Here is a 27,645-nt window from a genome sequence, read left to right on the forward strand (position 1 = left end):
TGAAAATTAAAGGGAAAAATAACGGTGACGTGTTTCTATAACTGCTGAAAAACTTTTCTTCAAATTTAAATAATCCTTCTCATAAATTTTTCGAAAATGACGGTTTTAGCTAGCTTTAAAACCAAACCCCTAACACAGCATAACGTATAAATATTGATTCTTCATTTTCCTAACTATTTCACGATGCTAAAAGTGTGTACAGATTCAAAACCATTAAATATTTATTAACTACAGCAGTAATACGTTTTCAACATGACAAGACATAACTTTATTAGCATGACAAGATTTAACAACAAGCTTTTTATAAAATTCAATTCCCACAACATCAACAACAATTGTAAACACATTTATACGACAACATCAAAAACGTCTCAATGTTTTTCATAAAATTACAATATAAAATTCAAAATAAAGCAATAACATTGGCACCAACTTTTAAAATATATAAAATGATTTAAGCTAATAGGTATGTAGGTACTTTTTGTCAATAGAACGATTTGAAAAAATTAAACTTAAAAACACCTATTTTATAGAATTTAAGGATTGGTTAGGTGCGTTCTATAGGGCGAAATTATGTTTTGTTATTGGTCAGTTATAGCATGTGGCCACTTATAATATAATAAACTAAATTAAACTCTGTGGCGCGACAGCCCATAGAGGGCCAAAGCCTACTGTGCCCATCTCAGTTTTCTTGACCTTGGGCTCTGGGGTGCAGGAGCAGATGTTCCGGTCAGGTGGTCAGCCGAAGGCAGAACCCCCAGTGTTTAGTTCTCAAGCTTGGTACTCATTTATCGACCCACTGAAGGGATGAAAGGCTGAGTCAACCTTGCCCGGCCCGAGGATCGAACCGGGGACCTGTGGCATGACAGCGCAAAGCGCTACCGCTCAGCCACCGGGCGTCACTCTTAATATAATGGTCAGTTATAATAGTGGCCACTTTATAAAAAGTTAAAAATTTTAACGATTAAAAAAGTTTGGTGTTGATAAGGAAAAGCATTTCTTTTAAAGCCTTTCTTAAAATGGGGCAAGCATTGCAAGGTTCATTTCCAAAAACAAAGAAAAAAATGAAACAAGTGTAAACCAAAGTAATTTTCAGAATAGAATAAAATATTTATAATAATTCCATATTTATTTCAAAAATAATAATATAATAAACCGAGCATTTTTGGAGAAAGAAAATGGTGACAGGCAGACACTTTTTTAATCGCCATTTGTCATCTATGGATTGTGTTTTCGATACTAGGAAGTGCTGCAAGCTGTATGCCGCTTGTACTTCCGGGTTACTGTTTCCGGTGTATTTCAAAGCCATCTCACAACGTGATCATTGTGTTTTAAGATTCTTGCAAACGTGGTTATTAAATACTTATTACTAAACTTTATCTTGCTCCTCGAACAATATGCTAACACTAACGTAAGATGTTGCACAGCTTGCAACACGAACAAATAGTAATAAACAAATGGAAAGAGGCCAAATCCAGACTGCCAAAAAAGCGAGTTATTCAAAATCTAGCAACCATGTCACCTTTTTTAACAATATATCTCTATATAACTAAAACAAATTTTCTCTTCAAACTCACCAGAATTACCTAATAACATTAACATCTCATGAAATACAACAGATTTGAGCTCAGAAATTATCTAATTTATTTCTTATTATTAAAAACAAAATGATCCGTTTGAAAATATCGCTTCGCAGAATAACATGTAGTAAGCAGCTGCAAACTTTCCAACCGAGACTAGAGCAGGCATACAGTTCGAGATTGTTATTGTTTACATTTCTACTGAAAACACCATCCATAGTCGCTCTGTGGCTAGTAGAAACCGATAATTTTGCCCTATAGTACGTTCGTAAAAGATATCTATTGAAGACGGCCTCCAACTGAATTGATCTAGTTACGCCTTGGTTGGATAAATTGAAATCATTTCCACGATCGCAATTGTAAAAAGCTACCTTAAATTATAAAATGAAAGTATAGTTACATAAAACTGAAAGAATTCGCCTGGAATACTCAGAGGGCAGGGTGAAATGGAGAAATTTATTGGAAGGTCTTGAACAATCACATTTTACAAATCCTATTGTGTCATCGATATGTTATTGAAAACTTTTATAAGTGCTCTGAATCTAATAGAAACAAAGCTACGCCAATAGCATCTTAAATCTTTTTAGCATGGACGTCGAAATATTCTCTAACCACGAAAATTGCTTTTGTTATTGTATTTGTCTCCAAGTATACAACTCACATTGTAACATTACACTTTAACACATTCGTAAAAGGGATCTTCCGTACTACTAACTATACTATATTCCATACAAAATGTTTAGATTACAGTATTTACTACATTCTACAAAATTACTGTTTTGACATTTTCTATGTCAAAACCCGGATGTTTTCATCTTTTTTGACAGTTTCGCCTTTTCTGTTCAGTTACTTACTCAAAAGCAGTAGGAACAGATTGAAGCTCAGCAATTAGTTAGAAAAATATCTCGGCGTTTGAAAGTCACCGTTAAAATCGACTGAAAAATATATAAATATAATACCTTCCACATCTGCTACTAAAGAAGATGGATGAATACATTAAGAGAAGCGTAGGACAGGATTACATATTTTGAAACATAACATTAATAACAATGCCTGTTAAATTCTTGATGAACAATATTGCAAACGTAAAATAATGAATAATTTTTCATCTGTTTTCAAAATTTCGTCAAATAAATATGATACCTAATACTAATGGTGTTTATGAACGACACCGCATGTGAAAAATCTTGAAATAAATCATTGTACATTTAAAAATGCAACAATGTGCATTTTAGAATACAACATATGGATTTCAAAATACAATACTGACGACAATAATAGAGATTCCTTATGAATAATTAATTCATATAAGTTTCATCATATTCAAATGCTTACTAAAGGTATTTATGAGACACGATGAAATAATTCCACTCAGGAAAATCCAGCATTATAAAAAGCAAATACATTATTCTGCAATTAAAAAGGAATTATGCATTTCAAAATACATTAACAATTTATGAAAACAATATTGATAACAAGGTAGAATACAGCATTATTATATAGAATACAACATTAATAGCAAGGAAAAGTAGACTCTTTGTGATTAATATTACATATAAGATGCATCCAATAAATGTGATGGAAACATCTATATAAACAAGCATGGTGTTGCATTGTTGCTAAGCAGCAATCAACATGAATGTGAATAGAAGGATGTCAGATCCAAGGGTAATATTGAACATTTTAAAACACAAATCAATCACAATAACGTTGGAGAATCACTTTCTCATTAATAATATTTACAAGAATTGGTGTTTTAACATCATTTTATGAAAGATACAGTATTGAGGGAGAAACTTTCCTTAAAAATAAAATCTCAAGTTACGTTTGAAAAGTTCTGTGAATAGTCACATAAGAAAAGGACACAAAATACCTTTAGAAATCGCCATTATCTACAACTTATTTTTGACATCAACTGAGCAGACTAACTATAAGAACTTTAAACTATCTGGATATGCTTCTGATTGTAGTGCTTGAGGCACCATTGTCATTCATTTCTGTATCTGTACGTTGTCAGAAAACATCATTCTTACCGTCTCTAAAATTTATTTATCTAACTTTTAGTCACCCGGACGCTTACAGTTAGACTTTGAGCCATGAAGAGAAAAATCTTAACGACACGTGAAAAAATAAGGTTTCTCGCAACCAACTTTTTCCTGCATGATTTAAGATCGAGATTAGTTTTAATTTCTATATTCTGCAGCAAGTTTAGAAAAAGCCATTATCCCCATCGAAAGAGCCTGTTTGCATCTAAGTGCATGCTAAATGGATGCCAAGATCCAAGCGCGAACGAATATCAACATCGCCAACTCTTGAAATAACGTAGCACGACCTACTTTTTGCTTATAAAAACAGCACGAATTAAATTTTGTCTGACAAGTTTAACTTGGAAAGCTTTTATATTGTTTTGAAAGCATAATTATATAATTTGATAGCTAAATAAAACGGAACTATATGCAGTCGCAGATAATGACTTAAATTCTATGCCGCAATGGTCTTTTCTTAACTTGCAACGGAGTATAAATACGAATAGGATGTGGCTTCCTCTTTTTTATATGGTATAAAATAGAAGCTACAAGATGGGGCCTAGGGTAATGATAAGACGGTATGTAAGATCATTGGAGAGGAAAATTGGAATTAACAGATTTATGCCAATTTAGAATGAAATAAGACTTTTTTTTTTCTAATTTGTTCTGGTGGTATTTTAATGGTGTAACGTATTATTCTTTTTCCTGATTGATGCAAGGAAAATTTGCTTGTCCCAGGTAGCTAGAGGCCTAATGTTAAAGCCAAATGATATACCCTAAAACAAATTGAAAGAAAAAGTTTTCTGGATTAACAAAAAGTTCCCAGAAATCTCTAACACTTCTAAGCTCTCACACAATCTAAATTTATTGACACCGTGGGTGATGAATAACGTTCACGGCACTCGACAAATCTGAAAGCAGAATTTTAGCAAAGCGGTTACGACAAATGTTGTTGTTAGCTCCTTAAAGGATATCGAAAAGAAAAAGTTAATTTGACATGACAGATAACACACAAAAAGATTTGATTAAGCGTGAAATTTGTTCCCATTTTGTTCTAAACTCTTTGAAAACGTGATTTTTGTGTTTCTCGATCGATTTCAGAAGAAGCTTTGATAGACTTTTTCCAGCTGTTTTATCGAAGTGTATTGTGGCTAACTGATGATAGTTTGAGGATGAATAAAGGTAGTTTTCTGTTTCCATGATTTGTGTTATGCCCCTTTCATCAAAATTTTTGGACGAATGATATGCATAAACGCATTAGGTGCTGGCTGGGGGGATTAGTCCGAAATGTATCAGGCATTCGAAGTAGACAGACCATTATTGCACTTGTTATATTGAAGTGTATTGAGGCTAACTGATTATAACTTCACGATGAATAATGATATTTTGTTTCCATATTTTGTGTTTGTATTTGTTTTATTCCTCATTCATCAAATTGTTTAGACGCACGATATGCACAGACATTTTAGACGCAAGTTGATATGGATCGAGACATTCGAAGTAAAAATAAAAATAAAAACATTATTCCAGTTGCTAAGTGAAAGTGTATTCTGGATGACTGATAATAAAGGTATTTTGTTTCCATATTTGATATCATTTGTTTTGTCCTCCATTCACCAAACTTTTTTGATACCGAACAGTTTGAAATGAATCAGATATTCTAAATAGATAGACACTTCGAAATCAGATTGATTCATTTTTTTCTAAACGAGCACATGCTAGTTTTTTATTTAAAAACAGTTCTACGCCTATTATTCCTTTCAGAGATTCTAATTAAAAAACAGCACCTTTAAAAGTGTGTGAAAGACATTTTTCCAACATTGGTATTGGAGATGGTTAGCAATGCATGATTGAAGAATGTTTTGTTTTCGCCGCAAAATATTTAAATATGAGAGCTTAAGTGCATCAAAATATTATGAACCTTCAATAAATATATTTGGATAAAAAAATATTCAAACTGCACCTTAAAATAACCTTTGCTTTTGTGTAACATACTTTGCAAGAGTTTTAATCTACAAAAACTCTGCGGCTTCTAAATCTGGAAACTTCTATTCTAGTTTTTTCTATTAATTTGTAATTCAAAATTTTCTCAGATAAAGGAAATGTACACATTAATTACTAAAAGTTAATTATATTTCGAGCAAAAAATATTCTACTGACGTGATTAAGCTCAAAGTCACTTGTTTTCAAATAATTGAAAAAAGTTGAAGCAATAAGTTATTTACTAGACAATACATATCATCAATCAAACGTACTAATGAATGCTATCCCAGTTACTTATTTTCTTAAACATTTTTTAAACAATATTGCCTGGTATAAAACTAATAAGCATTAAAAAAAAATTTTAAGCTCAAATACTTCTCACAGTTTCTTATGAAATGTACTTTTAAAAAGTCCCCTCTGCGGAGGATCAAAATTGTGATGGAATGTCTTCGGATCATCCTCAGGGATGTTTCCCAGACCGTCGCCAATAGCCCATTGTGCAGCTCTAGAGCGACGTAAATGAACAAATCAAATAAAATCAAAATGTACTTTTAAATTAATCAAAGTAATTTCCAAATAAATGCATTTTGGTATTGTTTCTGCACATTTAAAATTTTGTTGGCAACAGGAATTTATGTGAAGAAGAAAAAATCAACGAACGAATCCTATATTTTAGTTAACATTCGATTTTAATTTTTTTAATACATTTAAAAACCTTTTATTGAAATTCTCATGATGGTTATAAATTAATTAATAGAATACCAGTAAAATAACAAAAGTACTGTTATCGATACTGAATCTTAGTAATAATTTTTTAAATTTTTTTTATATATAAATATTGCCGTTCAATTAAACTAACATTTTGATCATTTTTTTATTTCATTAATTTTTTTTTTAAAAAATATAAATAAATCTTATTTATTGACTTAAAAATCAATATAGATTAAAATATTTCTCAATTTTTAAAACCTTTGAAATTTGGAATTTTTGAATGCAGTTAAAGTCACATTTTATTAAAAAATCCATTGAAATCAACAATTAGCAATTATAATGTCAAAACATTAAAAAAGAAATTATCTATGCTAAGTCGTAATTATGTATTGTATGTTTGTTAACAAAATCATTTTTTAAAAATAACATTGCACTCAATTTAATAAAACACAAGTCTTTTAAACAATTTTGTGAAACCTAAATGTTTAAGAGTGCATAAATTAAATTTTTTATATAATTATAGTAATGAATAAATAATAATACTATTAATGTTAAATAAACTCTTTCTAAGTTTGTTTTAGGTAAAGTATATGTTTTTTAATTCTAGGATTAACGAGTAAATCTAGAGTCTAGGCTTTTAAAAATTGTATCGCTAAAACATAAGAGCAGCAGCAATCCGTTATAATTTTCAATAAACCTGCAATTATTTACAATACCTGCAATTATCTAATTTACAACAAGCTAAAATCTGTTTACAAATTAATTAATGCAAATAAATGGCCTTAATGTAAATACAAAGAAAAAGAGAAAACGAAGTGAACTTGGCAAATACATTATAAACAAAAGTTAAGTGAAGGAAAAAAGATTAGAAAATACTATAAAACTTCGAGTTTAAAGATATTGAGTAAATCTAATATTGTTGAAAATATTGTTTTTGAAAAGTTACTTATATAAAGATCAAAACAATTGTCAGTATAAAAACCAATGCAATAGTCAATATAAAAATGAATACAATGTAAAAATTAAAGCTCAAATTACTTTGTATGCTACACAAGCTATTGCCCTGACAGCAGAATTTACAGAGACAATCTTCTGTACAATCTTCATAGATTCAAATTTATCTGCAATCCTATCACAGTCAAGCACAGACAATCATGGTTAAAACTAGGCATAATCTAACTTGTATTATATATCAGAAAAATTTAAAGTAGAAAAAAAATAATAAAGTCGATAAAAATTATGCTTTCTAAAATTCATATTGTACAGTCTGTAATTAAAAAAAAACAGAATTTTTAGAAATTCTTAATCTTTTTTTTAATGTCTTGCCATTTATAATTCTTTTTTTCATTTTCGAAAATTCCAGCTAATTGAAGAAAATTAGTTTAGAATATTAGAAATTCTCAATTTTCTTGTTTATTCTTTAAAAAGAGTTTTACGCCTAATATTCTTTTCAGCGATTCTAATTAAAAACAGCACCTTTAAACGTGAATGAAAGACGTTTTTCAACATTGGTATTGGAGATGTTTATCAATGCATGTTTACAGAATGCTTTGTTTTCACCGTATAAAATATTTGAATATGGGACCTTAAGTGGCTCGAAATATTATGGACCTTCAATAAATACATTTGCATAAAAATGTATTCAAATTACACACAATGAATTAAAATAACCTTTGCTTACATGTAAAATACTTTGCAAGAATTTTAATTTAAAAATACTCTGTGGCTTCTAAATCTGGGAACTTCTATTCTAGTTTTTTCTACAATTTTTAATTCAAAACTTTCTCAGATAAAAGAAAATTACCATATCAATTACTTGAAGTTAAATATATAATTTGGGGCAAAAAAATATTCTACTGACGTAATTATTCTCAAAGTCAATTATTTTCAAAGAATTGAAAATAAATTTTCTTTAGCTAGAGATAATAGCTGACGATGAGATAAAATATAAAATAATCGGCAGATAAAATAATCAAAAATAAAAGACAATAAATTATCTGCAGATAAAAACTAAGATAATTGGATAAAAATTAATCTGCAGATGCAGCGATATTCTGCAGCGTACACAGCCGTGCAAAGCTTCTGCTACCAGGATAATCTCTACTCAATTATCAAAGTCGATTACACTGAATAATTACAGACATTTACGGTTTTATTTTAGCCGATTTCTTCAATGAAGATGTATATAAATGCATATAAAGCTCATTTATATATTAAAAAAAGGAAAAAAAAGCACCAACTGTTTCAATGTGAGATAATTAATATGTTATAAAAAAAGTATAGCATGCATTCATGGCTAAAATACTTATTAGTTCTGTTCAAATATTTGCAGAGAATTCCTTTTTTTACCCATTGGCAAAATGTGATCGCCGTTTTTCAGTATAAGAGAATAGCGCGTCATCAATTATCTTATTTAAATTGTAGCAATGCGCAATAAATTGAAAAATAATAACAATCTATAGAATCATCAATACACAAGTCAGGATAGATTTTTAAAAAATTAATTGTAATAATCAATCGAGTGTTTTAAAAAGTTTTTCTTTTAAACATTTGAAGCAAATTTAAGTTTATATTATGGAAAATCAGCAGCATCATTCGCATACTAAAATAAGATTAATAGGATTGAGAATTTTTCCTATTAATTTATACTTTAATATTTTTGAGTGTATTTTAATTACCAATTCGAATTTTCTTAATTTTTTTTTCGAATCCCGATCAAAGTTTCCTATTTAAAAAATGGAAAATTAGTAGAAATCATCTCTATTTAAACAAAATTAATATGATTGAGAATTCGATCCATTAACTTATACTTTAATATTTTTAATAAAGTTGTAGATACCAATTTAAATTTCCTTCGTTTTTATTTTGAATCCTAAGTAAAGCTTTCTATTTAATAAAAATTAACATTTAGTTTTAATAACATTTGTAGCAATTATCTGCGTATTAAATCAAAATTGATATGATTTAGAATTCTTTATATTTTCTTATTCTTTTTTATTTTTTAAAGTGTTTTAAATATCAAATCAAATTTTCTTCATATTTGCTTTGATTTCAGATTAAAGCATTCTGTTGAACTCCAAATGCCCTTGTAGAGTGAGAGTTGGAACAAAACAATCGTACAAAGTTCGATCTTTAGAACTTTTTCCTTTAGGACCTGTCAGAATCGTTTCGATTTCACCAATTCCCAAGGTTCCTTTTTTCAAAAGCAGTTCAGTAATCTATTTAAATAAAATAAAGTTCATTAAGTAATATAATAAAGCTTTTTAGTTTTTTAGACATTAAAATATAGTGACAATACACAATTTCAAAATTGGGTAAAATCTTATATACCTTTCATTTCAAGAATTTTTCGTTCGAAAATTATTAAATTACTGGGGAGATAAGCACCCTGCTCGTTGTAGCACATCAAACGATATGACTGACTTGCAATAATTGTCTATTATTAGCACAAAACACTTTTTCTACGAAAATTGAAAATTTTCACTTATAATATACGTACTACACTATTAGAAATTTCTCGGAAAAAAAGGTTAAATAACAATTTATTTAATTGCTATTATACCATATTTAAACAAAATAGTCAAATAACCATACATAATATGGTATTCAAACTATTAGCTGTGAGAAGAACCGTTTATTAACTGCTTTCACCTAATACAGTTAAACAACCAGAATTTTATCGCACTAACTAGGCCCGCAATATGATGCCACTTAGTTCCTTGCAGCTAGGTGCATACTGTAACCGAGAGGAGTAATCTGTCAATATCATGACCGACAGACTGGGTCATTGAGTCTCAGCGTTGACACCACCATATTTCCTCCATTACTTTCAACACACGAAGAGTTGCAGTGTCCTGCTCACCCCGATTTGTGACCCTGGACTCTCAGAATACGATACTCTCATTCATAATGGTACTCTCATGCTGCTTAACACAAAAAAGTGTAGAACTTTCGTGCTAGTTCTAAATGGTAAAAAAACCGTATAGTTTCGTATTCATGTTTTTTTTTTAGTTTGTTTTTTTTAAACCATTTACAACATACTAGTTATAAATGGTTTCAAAACAGCAAAGGCTAAAAAAAAATTTTTTTTACAGTAAAATTTAACGTTTAATTGAATGGACAGACTGATGGTGGTTATTTTACAGTCATGCTAGAATGAAAATTCTGACAGAGTAAAAAAATTTCCGTATGCTTGCGCTTGCATCCCCACTTCCCACGTCCAACATTCATTTCTTTAATCAAATTAAATGTTTATTTTCCTCAAATTAAATGTTTATTTTCTTCAAATTAAATGTTTATTTTCTTCAAATTAAATGTTTATTTTGTGTCAAATTCGATTGGTAAATAGTATGAAAGATCTAGTATAATTCTATTTCACTTATGATTCCATCAATATATATTTGTGATCTTAAATAATTTTGTTACAGTAAAAATTAAAGGTATATTTTGAGAACGAATTTAGTGAGTTCACAATCGTAATATATTTTCACTTAACAAATAGTTTGATACATTAAATGTAATTTGTGCAGGCATTACATTGTGCATCGTGAAGCTGATTGTTAAGCTCTGCATCATTGAAAGAATCTCTATAACGGTAATTTATAATAGTCTATTTAGGTAAATTACTCTGAAAGTAATAATTGTAAAACGATTAATAAGTTTAGACAACAATTGAAATACGTTTAGCTTAAAATTTAGAGTAATAAGTTAACATCATAGAATCACGCTATGATAAAGAGACAACACTTTTAGTTTAAATTCTTAATTTAGAAAACAATCAAATTTAAAAACGCAATAATATCAGAGTAACGTAAAAAAAATAAATATTTCAGGTAAATTCCTTTAAGTTTGAGATGCAAAAATATTTGTGGGGATTTATAAATCGACTATGTCAACTTTCATCTATCAAAAGGTACCTCAAGATAGAATCGAGTTAACATGTCTTATATACTAGTGAATTGGTATTTAATATTTATAGTGGTAGTTACGCCACATTACTCCCCTTCCAGAATTTTATCTGTGATAGAATTCGATGAACAATTACCACTAGTTGATTAATGCTGTTTATTTATTAACTTCAATTTTTGCTCATTATATTTTTTTTTAAATTTTTTCTTCCAAGCATTTCGCTCGTTATTTTTTTTTAATAGCTTTTCGCTATTTTTTTCCATCATTTTTTATCACGTCCGGGTCACCAATGTGGGGATTTATAAATCGACTATGTCAACTTTCATCTATCAAAAGGTACCTCAAGATAAAATCGAGTTAACATGTCTTATATACTAGTGATTTGGTATTTAATATTTATAGTGGTAGTTACGCCACATATTTACAGGAAAACAATGCTTTTATGACGTTTTTTAATTTTATGCTGATGACGACCAAGTGGAAATTAACTTGGAAAATGGAAATTAACTTGGGAAAACTGGATCTTTTCCTGTCATTTTCCGGCTAATAAAAATGTACCAACAACAATACAAGAATGCTACAGCAGATTTTTAGATATAGTTAGTTACAATAATTAGTATTAAAAATTATATTTTAGAGGGCACTATTTTGGAATAAATGAGTTTTAAATCAAGTTCAAAATTTTTTCGATTTGTTATAATGCTCGAAAATTAGAGCAAAATAAGCAAAAAGGGAAATTAATGTTCCACTTGCGACTGCTTTTCTGATAAAACAAACTGCTACTCAATTTTTTAGACTGCGAGGGGGAATCGCGAATTTGTCTTCAAATGGGAAAAAAAAAAATTTGAAAAAATTACCCAGAAAAAACACGCTTTTGCATCGAGTTCCGCAACTTAAAACATTGTCAATGCAAATTATTTATCATATTCACTGTAAGACACTCGGACTATAAAAATTTCATCTCATGACATGAAAAATCCGATCATTAAATCAAAAGCTATTAAAATGTTCCGTTTTCTTTTACTCCACATTACCCGTATGACATAATTATTTTCCTGTGCAACTAATGGGAGAGATATTGGTCATATTCCATTCAAATGCATAGTTATGCTAACAGAAAAAGCATTTTTAATATACTTGTGACGCATTTTCTTTGTCTTACAAAATACTTAAATAAATCAAAGTACTTTGCAGCACTGTAAAGGGACGAATTTTTTCTCAATTTTCTGTAAAACACCAGAAATAACGCCAGAAAGTTATTCTGTAATGTCTTTTCTCTATGACTTTATTGCAGACTCTCACTCTAAAATAATTATTCCAGAATTAATATTTTTTCTCATACATTGATAAGATTATTAAATAATTTTCTTCTGAACTCAAATTTTCTTACGTAACTTTTTATTACAAATTGTGTTTTGTATAGGTATCCTAATCTGTAAAACTTGTCAAGAATTCAAATTTTCTTACTAAAAATACTTGTCTCACATCAAGTTTTATTACATAACTTTTTATTAAAGATTGTGTTTTGTACATGCATCCTAATCTATAAAACTTGTTATGAATTCAAATTTTCTTACTAAGAATACTTGCCTCAATTCAAATTTTCTTACATAACTTTTTATTACAGATTATGTTCTGTACATGTATCCTAATCTCTCTCTATAACACTTTTAGAGAATTCAAATTCTCTTACTATCAGTACTTGTCTCAATTCAAATTTTCTTACATAACTTTTATTTACGGATTATGTTTTGTACATGTATCCTAATCAATAACATTTTTTAAGAATTCAAATTTTCTTACTATGAGTACTTGTCTCAATTCAAATTTTTTTACATAACTTTTTATTACAGATTGTGTTTTGTACATGTATCCTAATCAATAACACTTTTTAGGAATTCAAATTTTCTTACTATGAGTACTTGTCTCAATTCAAATTTGCTTACCTAACTTTTTATTACAGATTGTGTTTTGTATATGCATCTTAATTTATAAAACTCATAAAGAATTCAAATTTTCTTACTATGAGTACTTGTCTCAATTCAAACTTCCTTACATAACTTTTTATTAAAGATTGTATTTTGTGCATGTATCCTAATCTATAAAACTTTATAAGAAGTAAAGAGTGAAAAAGCTTAATGACTTACCTTTATAAGTTCATTTCTGTGAGCTTTCAATAATGCTACTGTAGATAGAAAGCAACGGTGAGCGTAATACAAAGTTATCTTTAATTCATCCTGGCCTTTCATTCCTTTTATGCATTTGTAGTGTGAATGTCCCTAAAATTTAGAGGAAAAACTCAATAGGTATTTTTACTTTTACTATTTTTTACTGTTAAAAATGGTATTATTTAATGACATTTATAAAATTCTTAAGAGCCTTATTCTGTTTTCTGAAGCAAATATTGCAAAACACACAAAAAATTTCACAGAAGAGCCTTCTTCCACTAGGTTATTCAAATCTGAAATGATTAAGATTATTAATTTTCCACTAGTCATACATTCTTTATATGTGATATGTATCAATGTATAAGGTGGTGAGTATCCCTACTAGTATAGAAAGCGATGTTACTAGGAATTTTCCTCATTGTAGAACTTAGGCTCACCTAAGTGAATTTACTAACATCAGCCTTAAAAATACAACGACAGTTTGAAAATTTTATGACACATTTTTTTACTTTTACAAACACAATTGTGACACAATTTTTTACTTTTGCATTATTTAATGACAATAATAAAATTCTTAAGAGGAGTTGTGCTCTGTTTTCTGAAGCAGTTATTCCAAAACACTCAAAAATGTTTTATAGAAGAACCTTCCTCCACTAAGTTATACAAAATTGAAATGATTAACGTAATTAACTTTCCACTAGTCATACACTCTTTATATGAGATATACATCAGTGTGTAAGCTGGTGCGCATCCATGCTAGTTTAGAAAGCGATGTTACTGGGAATTTGCCTAATTCTAGAACCTAGTGGACGAAGCCTCATCCAAATGAATTTACTAACAACAGCCTTAAAAATAGTGCAACAGTTTGAAAACATTTTTGACACAAATTTTAATTTTGAAAATGGTATTATTTAATGGCATTTATAAAATTCTTAAGAAGAGTTGTGTTCTGTTTTCTGAGTTAAATATTCCAAAATGTTATTTAGAAGAACTTTCTTTCACTAGGCTATTTAAAAGTGAAATGATTAACAGTGTTAACTCTTCACTAACTAGTCTTACACAAATTTTAATTTTGAAAATGATATTATTTAACGACATTTACGAAATTCTTAAGAAGAGCTGTGTTCTGTTTTCTGAATTAAATGTTCAAGCATGTCATTTAAAATAACTTTCCTTCAATAGGCTATTTAAATGTGAAATGATTAACAATATTAACTAAACTTGCACTCTTTATGTGCTAACTTGTCTTACACTCTTTATATGTGAAATGTATCAATGTGTAAGCAGGTAATCCACGTTCATATAGAAAACATTGTCACTGTAAACACTACTACTGAACCTTATTACAAATTAAAGTGTGCAAAAGTATTTCTAATAAAAATTTTCTATATTTTCTCGGCTAAAAATCTTTAGATTTTATGATTTAAGATAGTGACAAATGTAATATCATTAATTACAGTTGAAGGTAATATTTTATTTAAACAAGGAATGTTGAGGTATTTAATAACTCCAGGTCAATCTTCCTCTACAAAAATTTTGAATTGATAATCAAACTTTAAACTACTTTAAAGGGTCTCATAGTGATTAATTTAGGTGGAATTTAAAGAAAACGCAGTATTTTTTATTCTCTGCAGAAGAAAACTTCTCTTTTTCAAAATAGTTCCAATTTTCATGTTTGAGCTTTTCTTCTTCTTTCATTTAATGCATCGGATCTTATAATTATTTTTATTATTTAAATTAAAAATAACAAAATAGCAGCTTAAAGCTTGTAAATCGGGATTTTCTTAAAATAAATATGAAATCAGGATGTGTCATGCCCTTGATGAAGTTATCCCATAAAACGGTTAGACTCTTTTCCCGTATGATTTTTTAAAATTATAATCAGTATTATTGTTTATCAAAGTCTAGTTTGAGTCTTTCCTTTTGTAGAGACAAGTCATAATAAGTCGCAAAGTAATTAAAAAAATCCTGCTTTTTGAAACTGCAATGTTCCAGATTAATTAGAAAACTTTTCAGTATTCAATAATCAGCCTGATATTTTTAAGTTTATTACAATCTCCTTATATACTTTCAGCTATTAAAAAATGTGCGACATACTACTTAAGCTAATTGCAATAAACCTTCAATAAGGCTATTTACAATAAACCTTCATTACTTTGTGCTTATTGCAAACCACCTAACGTAAATCCGACAAGTTCATTAAACAAAGCAAATTAATATGCATTCAAATTTTCTAATTAGCCTAAATATATGCGGAACCACAGCAAAAATACCGAAAAGTGTCAAGCTGATAAGAAAACACTTGAATCTTTTTCAAATAGACTGGAGCACTAGAAAATTAGACAGCTGCTTGTAAATAGGAAAAGAATTATTCAATTAATGTAAGATATTTACAGCATTCAATAATTATTATAAAAGAGAGATGAAAAAAGAGTTTTTTTGATCACATGAAGCTATTTTAAAGCATAAAGGCAAATAATATTGCAGAACATTTTGCACAGTTTTAAAATGCATACATTGCTTACCATGTTTAAAACACCGGCAAGATATGCTTCAAATTCAATTTTTTCTCGGCCATGCCTCTTAAATTGTTGAGGATGGAGTAGACTCACAGATACGCAGCCTGCAAACTTTGCACATAACAATTCGAAATACTAGAAAATACATTAGAAAAAATAAGTCACTAAAATGAAAATAAAGAAGACTATATGCTGATTTAGATATTATGTTATATATATATAAATATATATATATATATATATATATATATATATATATATATATATATATATATATATATATATATATATATATATATATATATATATATATATATATATATATATATATATATATATATATATATATATATATATATATATATATATATATATACATATATATATATATATATATATATATATATATATATATATATATATATATATATATATATATATATATATATATCCCCCTCAAAAAAAACAATTTTTTTTGGCCGCCTAATTGGCGTTTATTTGTAGAATTGCTCATATATATAGCTTAAAATAGATTTCTCTTTTAATTTTAGGCTGTAGAAATCGTTCTCTCACAAGCCATTAAAAGTCAAGATGCCAAATAAAAGATTATTTTATTTGAAGTTAATGGGCAATAATTCTTAAAAAAATACGTATTAAGAAAATCCCGAAAAATTCTCATCGTCAGAATAGCGTCATCTTTTTAAGAAACCAAAATCTGTATATTTTCCTATTTGAATGACGTTTCATTAAGTTAAGTATATTTTTGCAGAATCCCCGTTTAAAACTCAGCAAAAATTCGCAGCCAGCAAAAATTCGTGGCTTTTTCATATTTTAATCATCCCTGTGCCATGGGAACCCCACCAATGTAATCCATGCAAAAATCCAACGAAAGCTGTTAAATAAACTCAATATAAATTAATAACATGCCTATTTGGTTGAATATATATATATATATATATATATATATATATATATATATATATATATATATATATATATATATATATATATAGCTTAATAAATACAACAGGGACGAAAAGAAAAAAGAGAAACACGAAGAAAACTACTAAAACCAATAAAAAAAATTTGAGTGCTTCTCACACTATTGTATTTATTTATTTATATATTGATATGATATGAGATTGTATATATATATTTATCATTGGCTACATTGAAACGATATTAGAAAGCACTCGTTTTTGCGGATATTATCGTGTGATCTGATGTAGAGATTATATCTTTTTTTTTCTTCCGGATTTTTTTTATTTTTCTTTTCTTCTTTTTCATTATTCCATGTTTATAATTTTTCCATGTTTTTCCTATATTTTTAACTTATATGGGGTAAACCAACCAGTGAAGGAACACTACCCAGTGAAGGAACATTTCATATATATTGATTAAAAATAAGAATTTGAAAGTTTTTCTTTAGATTGATTGGTAACAATAGCTTACTGCCAAACAATAGGAAGTCATCTAGCAATGTTTTGGATTACCTGGTCAAATAGACTTCTCTGGAAAAATTTTTGAATTTGTTATTATCTCTGCAACACCTTTTTTCGTTGCAAAAATTATAAGGTTAGTGTTTGTATTTATATGTTTGAAGTGGAATTAATTGCATGTAATAGTTTTATTTTTCTCACTGTGAAAAAGAGAATTCAAAATATAGTTAATGAAGTTACGTTTTATTTTTTTTAAAGCACCATAGCATAATGAAGTACTGAGATAAGGGGGTGTTTATTCACTGGATCACCAAACGATGAAAAACCAGTGAAGGAACAAGTGTTCCTTTACTGGGTTTTTTTCTAAGTTAATGAAAATAAAAGATAAATTTTAATTTTCTTGTACCTTTAGTGATTTTCTGCATCAAAAGTATGTTAAAAATACGAAAAACAACTTCTAACCAGTGAGGGAACAGGCTTGTTCCTTTACTGGGCATAGATTTCCCAGTGAATGAACAGTATGTGTTAATATGTTGACACTTTAATTTTCAATTCATGATTACAAAAAAAAGTTAACATTTTCCAAGTATTTATATATTATAATTTCATGAATAGGCTTGTTTTTAAATATTTGTATGGCTTATAAATTCATAAAGAGCATTAAAAAATAACCAAAATTAAGTGTTCCTTTACTGGGTGTTCATTTACTGGTAAGAGCTGTTCCTTCACTTGGTCTTCTTACTACTTGTTATTTGAACCTCCAAAACTTTAAAACTATATTATGTAAGTTCTCTACAGTTTTTTTTTACATAATTTGCAATTGGTAACAAATATGTTGACACCGTCATTTAACTAAAATTACGAATTTGGAAATTAATATGATTTTTTAAAAGGCAAGCGAAGCTTAAGTGTTCCTTCACTGGTTAGTTTACCCTATATGCGCGTTAGCATGTTTGTATAAACTTCGTATAACCAATAATCGTATAGTTGTAAATTAATTTATTTAGTTTAATAGTTACGTATATTTATTTACTAATGTTATTAATCCACAATTAATCCTATTTATTATTAATCCACAACTTGTTTCATTCTAAATCTATACAGGGTGTTCAGAAAGAACTATTTCTTATAACTTTTGGAATCTTTTTAAATAATTGACAAAAAAATTGCATCAACTTTTGAATTTAAGCACTGATTAAACCAAAACACTGGTGAAATGGGAAAAGTTTCCGTTAAGGAAGGCGGATTAAAAGAACATTTTATTCTGTTTGATTCCAATAAGGCACAAGATGAAAGGCAATTTTAAATCAATCAATCAGTGTTAATAAATTAATCAACTAGTGTTCTTTAATAAATCAATGTCATTAAATTAATCAATCAATTTTATTAACCAATCAGTATTATTGAAATAATCTATCAGTGTTCTAAAAGAAATCAAGCTTAAATTAATCGATTAATGCTTTTAAATTAATCAATTAGTGTTCTTAAATAAATAAATCAGTGTCTTTAAATTAATCAATCAGTGCTATTAAATCAATCAATCAATGTCATTAAATTAATCAATTAGTGTTCGTAAGTAACTTTTATTAAACTAAACTCAGTAGCGCGACAGCCCATAGATGGCCAAGGCCTACTGTGCCCATCTCAGTTTTCTTGACCTTGAGCTCTGGGGTGCAGGAGCAGATGTTCCGGTCAGGTGGTCAGCCGAGCGTGGAAGCCCCAGTGTTCAGTTCCCGAACATGCTTGGTACTCATTTATCAGCCCACTGAAGGGATGAAAGGCTGAGTCCACCTTGCCTGGCCCGAGGATCGAACCAGGGAACTGTGGCACGACAGCGCGAAGCGCTACCACTCAGCCACCGGGAAAATAACTTTATTAGTGTTATTAAATTAGTCATAAGATTTATTAAATTAATCAATCATTGATTTCAAATAAATAAATCAGTGCTATCAAACTATATATGTAATTAAATCAATCAATCAATGTAATACCTCTGCATATGAATACACATCTGTGTAGCGAACTTCAATCCCTTGTTTTCTATTTTGGTACGGCTTGATACTAGCTGTGCGCACGTAGCAGTCCACCGTTGTATACCAAAAACCAATGAGATGACCAGCTTCGTGTAACGCAGTCAAAAAATCTTTCGGTTTGTTCTTTTTCAGAAGTTTTTGAAAGCGCTTCTCTTGGGACTTCCATGCAGTTCGATACCTCTCTTTAGCCGTGTCTGTGTCCAGTTTTTCCTGAATATGATGCAAGTATCTCTTCAATATACCTTTCACTGTAATAAAAAAATTCATCTTTATTTATCGGTCTTTAAATTTGATATCTATGCGTGCTTATATTTTTTTAATTTAGCTTTATTTACTTTAATTCTGATTTAGGATTCACATCTCTTTGGACATACTGTTTCTGGCCAAATTATTAGACGCACTAAATGATTCTACATAAAATCTTAATTATCAGGTGACACTAGACAGCTTTATTGTTTTTGCGTGACAGAAACCGGTTCGCACTTGTTTACGTTCGTGTATCAATTGGTTAAATTAGGCTATATAAAATATAAATTCGACTATTGGATAAATTAGACGATATATTATATAAATATGAAATATTTATTATATCAGGTATTACATTATTATATTGTAATAATTATATCAAATTATTAGATGCACTGCAGTTTTTTAATATTTGCGTGTTTTACACGAGTTTAAATGCAATAATTTTATAATTAAACATGTATGCAATGTGTTTTTATTCAGAATATTTTTCATATTGTTCCTATTTATATTTATTTTTAAACGTATTGCATTCAATGTTAGCCAATTGATACACTACCGTAAGCAAGTGCATATCGGTTTCAGCCGTATAAAAACAATAAAGCTGTATATTATCATCTGATAGTTAAGATTTTACATAGAAACTTACAGTGCGGATAATAATTCGGCCAGGGACCATAATCATATACTTGAAGTTCAAAAAGAAGATAAAACAAAAGAAAAGACATATGCAAAAGGAGGAGGGGAAATAATAATTAATGGAAAAAAAAACGATTAAAAAAAAAAAAAAAAAGAAGGATGAAATTTTTAAAAAAAACCGGAAAATAAAAGATATAATCTTTTTATCAGCCCACACGATTATATCCGCAAAAAAGAGTGCTTTCTGATATTGTATCAATATAGCCAAAGCAAAATATATTAATGCAATAGCGTGAGGAACACTCAAAAAGAATTTTTTACAAAAATTACAACAAATAAAATAGAACACAATACGTAAAAATAACACGTAAAAACAGAAAATAAAATAAAATAAAAAGAAAAAACAGTATAAAACAAAACAAAAACTATAAAGCGAGTAGCGAAATCTGATGTACTTACATGAACGGGAAATTTTTCAAGAATGATTTAAAAATATTTTCGCAACAAGATTGCTAGATTACAAAATATGAAAACAAAAGCGCAAATTGAGTGTAACTAGTGGAATTTAAAGTGCCGTTCTTACTGCATTGCTGAAGTGATTTGTTATGCTGTACATTGATTTGTTAGTTACCAAGGATGGGCCCGAAATGGATGTGCGTAAGGTAATATTACACTGGATAACTTAAAAAAGTTGACCATAAATAATATTAGAAAATAAATATTTATTTAAGAAAAATATAAAATAGAAAAGAGAAACATAAATTGACTGTTTCACAAATAATTTTAGCCACGGATTTGCCCGAAATGGATTTGCACATGGATTTGCGTATTGTTTTCCTTAACTTTCTTCGTGTTTTCCTGTATATATATATATATATATATATATATATATATATATATATATATATATATATATATATATATATATATATATATATATATTATATATAGATTAGGTTAGTCTTCAGTCTATCCTAATCTTCTTCATTTGTGATTCATTACTTTTCGATTATAAATTAATGTTTTTCCTCGCTTATGTGTTGACTTGTGTATATTTCTTTATTTAATTTTGGCAGGGATATCAGAAATGTACATTAGGTTGATTATTATGGAACAACATAAATTATAATCAATCATTTTTACAATTATTTGATAACACTAAACTAATATTATTAACTAACTAAACACTTACCTGTTAGAACATAACTCAGTCGGAATTCTTTTCGATTATAATAGGATGATGTTTTAATATCATACACCGGGGGGAACGCAAAATAAACTAAAACTGAAATCGAATAAAGAAACAAAAAACCGTACTCCATAGGAGAGTGGGCAAAAAAAGGAACAAATTTACGTAAGGAGCATAATTCATAGAGACGATCATAAACGTAAATTATTTTGACGATTGTAGTAAATAAAAGTAGTGCGTTTGACCAAAAAATTAAACTTCTGAGAAATTTATATCTCTTACAGTGACGAGATGGAGCACCTTCCATCTTGGAGGAATGTGTTCATCTGATAATATTTTGTGAATTTTAATCGATTGCTTTTCCTTATATCGCCTTGTATCGCTGCGCAAACTCATATTGCTAAGATTGCGCATACTTGGGGGGAAAGCGTAAAGGGACATAAAATAACCCATTGACTTTTATTAAAATGACCAATATAAAACCTATGAAAATATCAAGATAATTTAAACTGTATGCTAGGTTTTTGAATTATGTATCCGGGTTCAAAAAATTCTCAAAATTCGTACAAGTTTACCCGAGCAAAGTTAGCTGCAAAATATAATCCCACCCACGTGCCCAAATATCTTTTTCGATTTCATATTGATGAAAACTTATAAAAACCCTATTATTAATTAGTCAAAATAATCTATGACTACAAATTAAAACGAAACATTATATAAACTTTATATTTACATGAACGCTTCTATTTCTAGTATGAATCAGAAATGTTGATAAAAAAGTATTAGCTTATTAATTAGGTAGCACAAATAAGCATTAATGGGATAAAAATGCAGAACATTTATATTGACATAAAAGTGATGGGAACATTATTGTAATTATTAAATGCTATCAACAAATGCCATTCAAAATCTTATTTTGAACCCATGTCATAAATTTTCATTATTTTTTCAGGCACTGTGATTGGTTTAGCCATATTTTTAATTAAAATAAGCATGGCTAGAAGAATTGAAAAGATTAAACTATCTTTGCTTAAAAATTTTTATTTGTTTAATTAAACTCTATAATATTTAGGTCTTATTTAATGTAATATCTTTTTTTCTCCCCTCTTAGTTTGATTATAAGGAAAATATTTTGCAATTAAAACCAACAACTTTCCGAGAAGCTAGAGTGCTCAAATTTCAATTAGAATTCTTTGCTGCATGGAATACAAGATAGCATGATCACTTCTCAAATTTTTAAAAAGGCAAAATTCATTCTTCAAAGTTATAGATTCTTTCTTCAAAGTAACAGAAAAATGAAAATTGAGAAAATAATAAAATAAGAAGTTTCTAATTAACATGTTTTTCTCGATGACAAAGAAGTATAAATTATTCCTATTCTTGTCATTTTTAAATAGAAAAACGAGGGATAATTATTTTCGTAACGGACTTCGTAAAATTCCTCAATGTTTTTCGAAAGTGATTAGTTATAATAATAAAAGCATAGTTTTAGTTATAACAATAAGCGAATTTTTTGCTCCTCTTTAATAATATTTTCAAAAATATTTTTTGTTTTACACTGAATTCTCAAGCTTTTTAAGGCTAATTTTTTTTTTTAAATAAAATTAATAAAATTTTTTAAATAAAAAGTTAAAAAAATTATAATTAATTTTAGAATTTAGTGTTTTTTTTAAATATTGAAGAAAAATGATTGGGAACAATATACATCTAATAGTATCCACTGAAAATATACGTTGGTATGGTTTTGGTCTGCTGGGCTGTAATGCCAATAAGAAGTTTTTTAATAGAAATTACTCAAATACTAATGACCATTTAATATTATAATGACTGCTGAAATGACTACTAAATTATTATCAATATGAAACATTTTTTTGACCTATAGTTTTCTGTGATTGACTTGGATTCTGGCAACAGTAATACTGTTTTTTAAAATAGATACCGCTGATTTTTAATCCAAATGCCTCGTTTGTTCTCAAAGTCTAATCAAATGGCCATGTTTAACATGTAAATACGATAAAAAATACTTGGAGTATTTCACCCAAATTTTATATTTATACTTTTAAGTAATAAAAACTGACACTATTTACTGAAAATGCTCGTAAATACTGATTTTTGATTTAAAATATTTGCTGTGTACAAAGCCCTTAATTTAGTAAAATAAATTCCCTCTTGAAATTTATAAAAATTGACTAATGGCATCTGTTGAGGGGGTTGGACTAACTTATTTTAAAACTTGGGAGAATATCTGGGAAAAATAATGGATTTTTCTTTTTCTTTTAAGAGGCCTACCCGCCGGAAGTAAGATTTAGTATTGTAGGTGATTTTTAATATGAAATTTCGATTATGAAATATAAACAGCACTTAGAATTAGCATCCGAAATTATTATAAAAGCTAGCTCCTAGAAAATTAATTAATAAAATTAAACATAGATCGAAATTAGATAAGAACAAATTTAAAATTAGAACAAAGCTATAAGAGCAACAAAAAAAAATATTAAAACACTTTTCCCGGAAAAACAAACCTGTATACGTTTCAACGAAGGCAAAAGCATGATGGAGAGGAGTTTCTTTTTTTTTCTTTTTTTTTTCTTTTTTTCTTTCTTTTTTTTTCTTTTTTTTTTTGTTAATCAAAATGCAGGAAAATCCTCGTCGCTTGCAGGAATATAAATGTTTCCCGAAATGTAAAAACTAATTTTATTAACTATCTTACTTCTTTGTGTTTTCTAAAGCAATCTATTGTACAGGGAGGTACGTAAATATGGCCATGCCATATATATATATACAGTCGAAATTTTTTCGAGGAACCAAGAACATTTTGGAAATTTATTCGTGAAATAACTTCCAAATAGCGAAGTGAATTTTCTATTTAACGAACTTTTCTTTGAGTTCCGCTTTCCCTATTTCCCAAAATATTTCAGAACATTTCAAACTAGTTAACGCATTTTATGAGGGAAATGACCTTGAATTGTTTTTCGAAGCCACTTAATTTTTAGAGAAAGCAGTGAAATCCCTTTACCCTTTTGTTGGCATTTCAAAGGAAAAACTCGATAAAATTAACAAATTTTATCAGTAGCAATTAAACTTATGAACGCGTGCGGTAATGTATGTTCTAAATTACTACTATAATAAATGTAGCTATAATTTTATACATACATTTAGCTTTTTTTAGTTGAAAATGTATGTAGCATGATAGTGTAACACTGGATAATGTTTTACTCTATTCTTGCTTTTCATGCAAATTTCTTTTATGGTTAAGATTTGTGAGAGAATAAATGGTAGATACTAGTTTACTAGATAAAGGTGTATCAATTACCATTTTAATCATGTCTAGTGTTTATGAATTTAAAACCTGTTTTGCGTCGTTCAAGTATTTCAAAAGGGGAGTTTCTATTTAACGAATTTTTCATATAACGAACTTATTATCGGGATTTAGCGACTTCGTTAAATAGAAGTCCGACTGTATATATATTCTTTTTATATTTAGAAACCGTTCTCGAAAATAAAATAAAAAAGGATATGCATAATAGGACTACAAATTAATAGTTAATCTAGGAAGCAAGAAAGCTCTTGGATTCTGACCACGCCTGATGAAAACACGCTAACAGTTTACTAAAATGATTACTATTCACGAACCGTTTAGAATAGAGTGAGGGGGAAAATAAACCATTGCAAACAGTCTATGGTCTTTTATTTTTTATTATAGTTGTGTGTACTAAAGTGATGTGGAGTACAGGTGTTGTCGTCCCTATAATCTTAATTTGCGATTAAGGGGGGAAGGAAAAAATTCGGTGAGTATCGATGTAGATGAACGCGGAAATAATTTTAGGAAAACCGAAGTGTCAAATATAACCAACTTATCAAAATTTAAACAGGTTTATTAGAAGAGGTTTTTTTGCTGTAACATATTATATGAAAATTGAATTTAATCAATTTTAAAAAATAATCACTTTTTCCACCCCCTTTAGTTCCATTTATTCGCCCATGTACGGCATCTTGACGATTTGTGTCAAAATTTAAGGGGCGTTAAATCAGTATTTTCCGTCTTCTCTGTTTTGATATTTAAAAAATAAATGCTCCAAGCTGCCCGAAAATCTAAATTATTTCCGTGTTCAGTATGCTCGGCCGAGCATATAAGGGTGAAAAAAAAAAAAAAAAACAGGCTGGATCAGAGTTTCTATACATGCTCTAACTTGGTGAAACCATCGGCATCTTTATGAACACATAAAGATTGCTCGCGCATTAACTTTTCCTAAGAACGCGCCTCGTTTTTTGGAGATTGTGGTTAGAGGTCATACTGTATTATTGTATTTCGTTTGACACTTTTGATTCTTTGTTTAGTTGCAGTTGCCTATTTTAAGTTTTGCACTTCTTAAAAATTTAGTCCAAGTAAGTTACACATTCAAAGGGGTCTAAATTTAAAATTTCACCATTGGAAAACAAAAACGCTGTCAAAATCTAGCAAATTATTATTAAGGAAGACTGGTGTACGCCAATTAATGCCGACTATTAATGACTGGTGTTGCCTATTTTAAATTTTGCACTTCTTAAAAATTTAGTCCAAGTAAGTTACACATTCAAAGGTGTCTAAATTTAAATTTCACCATTGGAAAACAAAAACGCTGTCAAAATCTAGCAAATTATTATTAAGGAAGACTGGTGTACGCCTATTAATGCCGACTATTAATGACTGGTGTTGCCTATTTTAAATTTTGCACTTCTTAAAAATTTAGTCCAAGTAAGTTACACATTCAAAGGGGTCTAAATTTAAATTTCACCATTGGAAAACAAAAACGTTGTCAAAATCTAGCAAATTATTATTAAGGAAGACTGGTGTACGCCTATTAATGCCGACTATTAATGACTGGTGTTGCCTATTTTAAATTTTGCACTTCTTAAAAATTTAGTCCAAGTAAGTTACACATTCAAAGGGGTCTAAATTTAAATTTCACCATTGGAAAACAAAAACTCTATCAAAATCTAGCAAATTATTATTAAGGAAGACTGGTGTACGCCTATTAATGCCGACTATTAATGACTGGTGTTGCCTATTTTAAATTTTGCACTTCTTAAAAATTTAGTCCTAGTAAGTTACACATTCAAAGGGGTCTAAATTTAAATTTCACCATTGGAAAACAAAAACTCGATCAAAATCTAGCAAATTATTATTAAGGAAGACTGGTGTACGCCTATTAATGCAGACTATTAAAGACTGGTGTTGCCTATTTTAAATTTTGCACTTCTTAAAAATTAAGTCCAAGTAAGTTACACATTCAAAGGGGTCTAAATTTAAATTTCACCATTGGAAAACAAAAACGCTGTCAAAATCTAGCAAATTATTATTAAGGAAGACTGGTGTACGCCTATTAATGCCGACTATTAATGACTGGTGTTGCCTATTTTAAATTTTGCAGTTCTTAAAAATTTAGTCCAAGTAAGTTACACATTCAAAGGGGTCTAAATTTAAATTTCACCATTGGAAAAAAAAAACGCTGTCAAAATCTAGCAAATCATTATTAAGGAAGACTGGTGTACGCCTATTAATGCCGACTATTAATGACTGGTGTTGCCTATTTTAAATTTTGCACTTCTTAAAAATTTAGTCCAAGTAAGTTACACATTCAAAGGGGTCTAAATTTAAATTTCACCATTGGAAAACAAAAACGCTGTCAAAATCTAGCAAATTATTATTAAGGAAGACTGGTGTACGCCTATTAATGCCGACTATTAATGACTGGTGTTGCCTATTTTAAATTTTGCACTTCTTAAAAATTTAGTCCAAGTAAGTTACACATTCAAAGGGGTCTAAATTTAAATTTCACCATTGGAAAACAAAAACGCTGTCAAAATCTAGCAAATTATTATTAAGGAAGACGGGTGTACGCCTATTAATGCCGACTATTAATGACTGGTGTTGCCTATTTTAAATTTTGCAGTTCTTAAAAATTTAGTCCAAGTAAGTTACACATTCAAAGGGGTCTAAATTTAAATTTCACCATTGGAAAACAAAAACGATGTCAAAATCTAGCAAATTATTATTAAGGAAGACTGGTGTACGCCTATTAATGCCGACTATTAATGACTGGTGTTATCTATTTTAAATTTTGCACTTCTTAAAAATTTAGTCCAAGTAAGTTACACATTCAAAGGGGTCTAAATTTAAATTTCACCATTGGAAAACAAAAACTCTATCAAAATCTAGCAAA

At 28.8% G+C, this 27,645-nt stretch overlaps 1 protein-coding gene across 1 annotated transcript; it reads right to left on the minus strand.

Moving 5' to 3' along the window:
• Positions 1-7,639: 7,639 nt before the first annotated feature.
• On the minus strand, positions 7,640-21,783 carry LOC107437831 (uncharacterized). Its single transcript, XM_043050704.2, has 5 exons — positions 21,446-21,783; positions 19,327-19,616; positions 15,903-16,031; positions 13,357-13,488; positions 7,640-9,519 (listed from the first exon to the last, which is right to left on the minus strand). Exons 1-5 carry the CDS (start codon positions 21,747-21,749, stop codon positions 9,358-9,360), a joined length of 1,017 nt encoding a protein of 338 aa, XP_042906638.2. The 5' UTR covers positions 21,750-21,783; the 3' UTR covers positions 7,640-9,357.
• Between the last annotated feature and the right edge of the window lie 5,862 nt (positions 21,784-27,645).

This window comes from Parasteatoda tepidariorum, chromosome 4 (genome assembly GCF_982258835.1).
Source record: "Parasteatoda tepidariorum strain Cologne lab strain chromosome 4, Ptep-v5.0, whole genome shotgun sequence".
Lineage (NCBI taxonomy): Eukaryota > Metazoa > Arthropoda > Arachnida > Araneae > Theridiidae > Parasteatoda > Parasteatoda tepidariorum.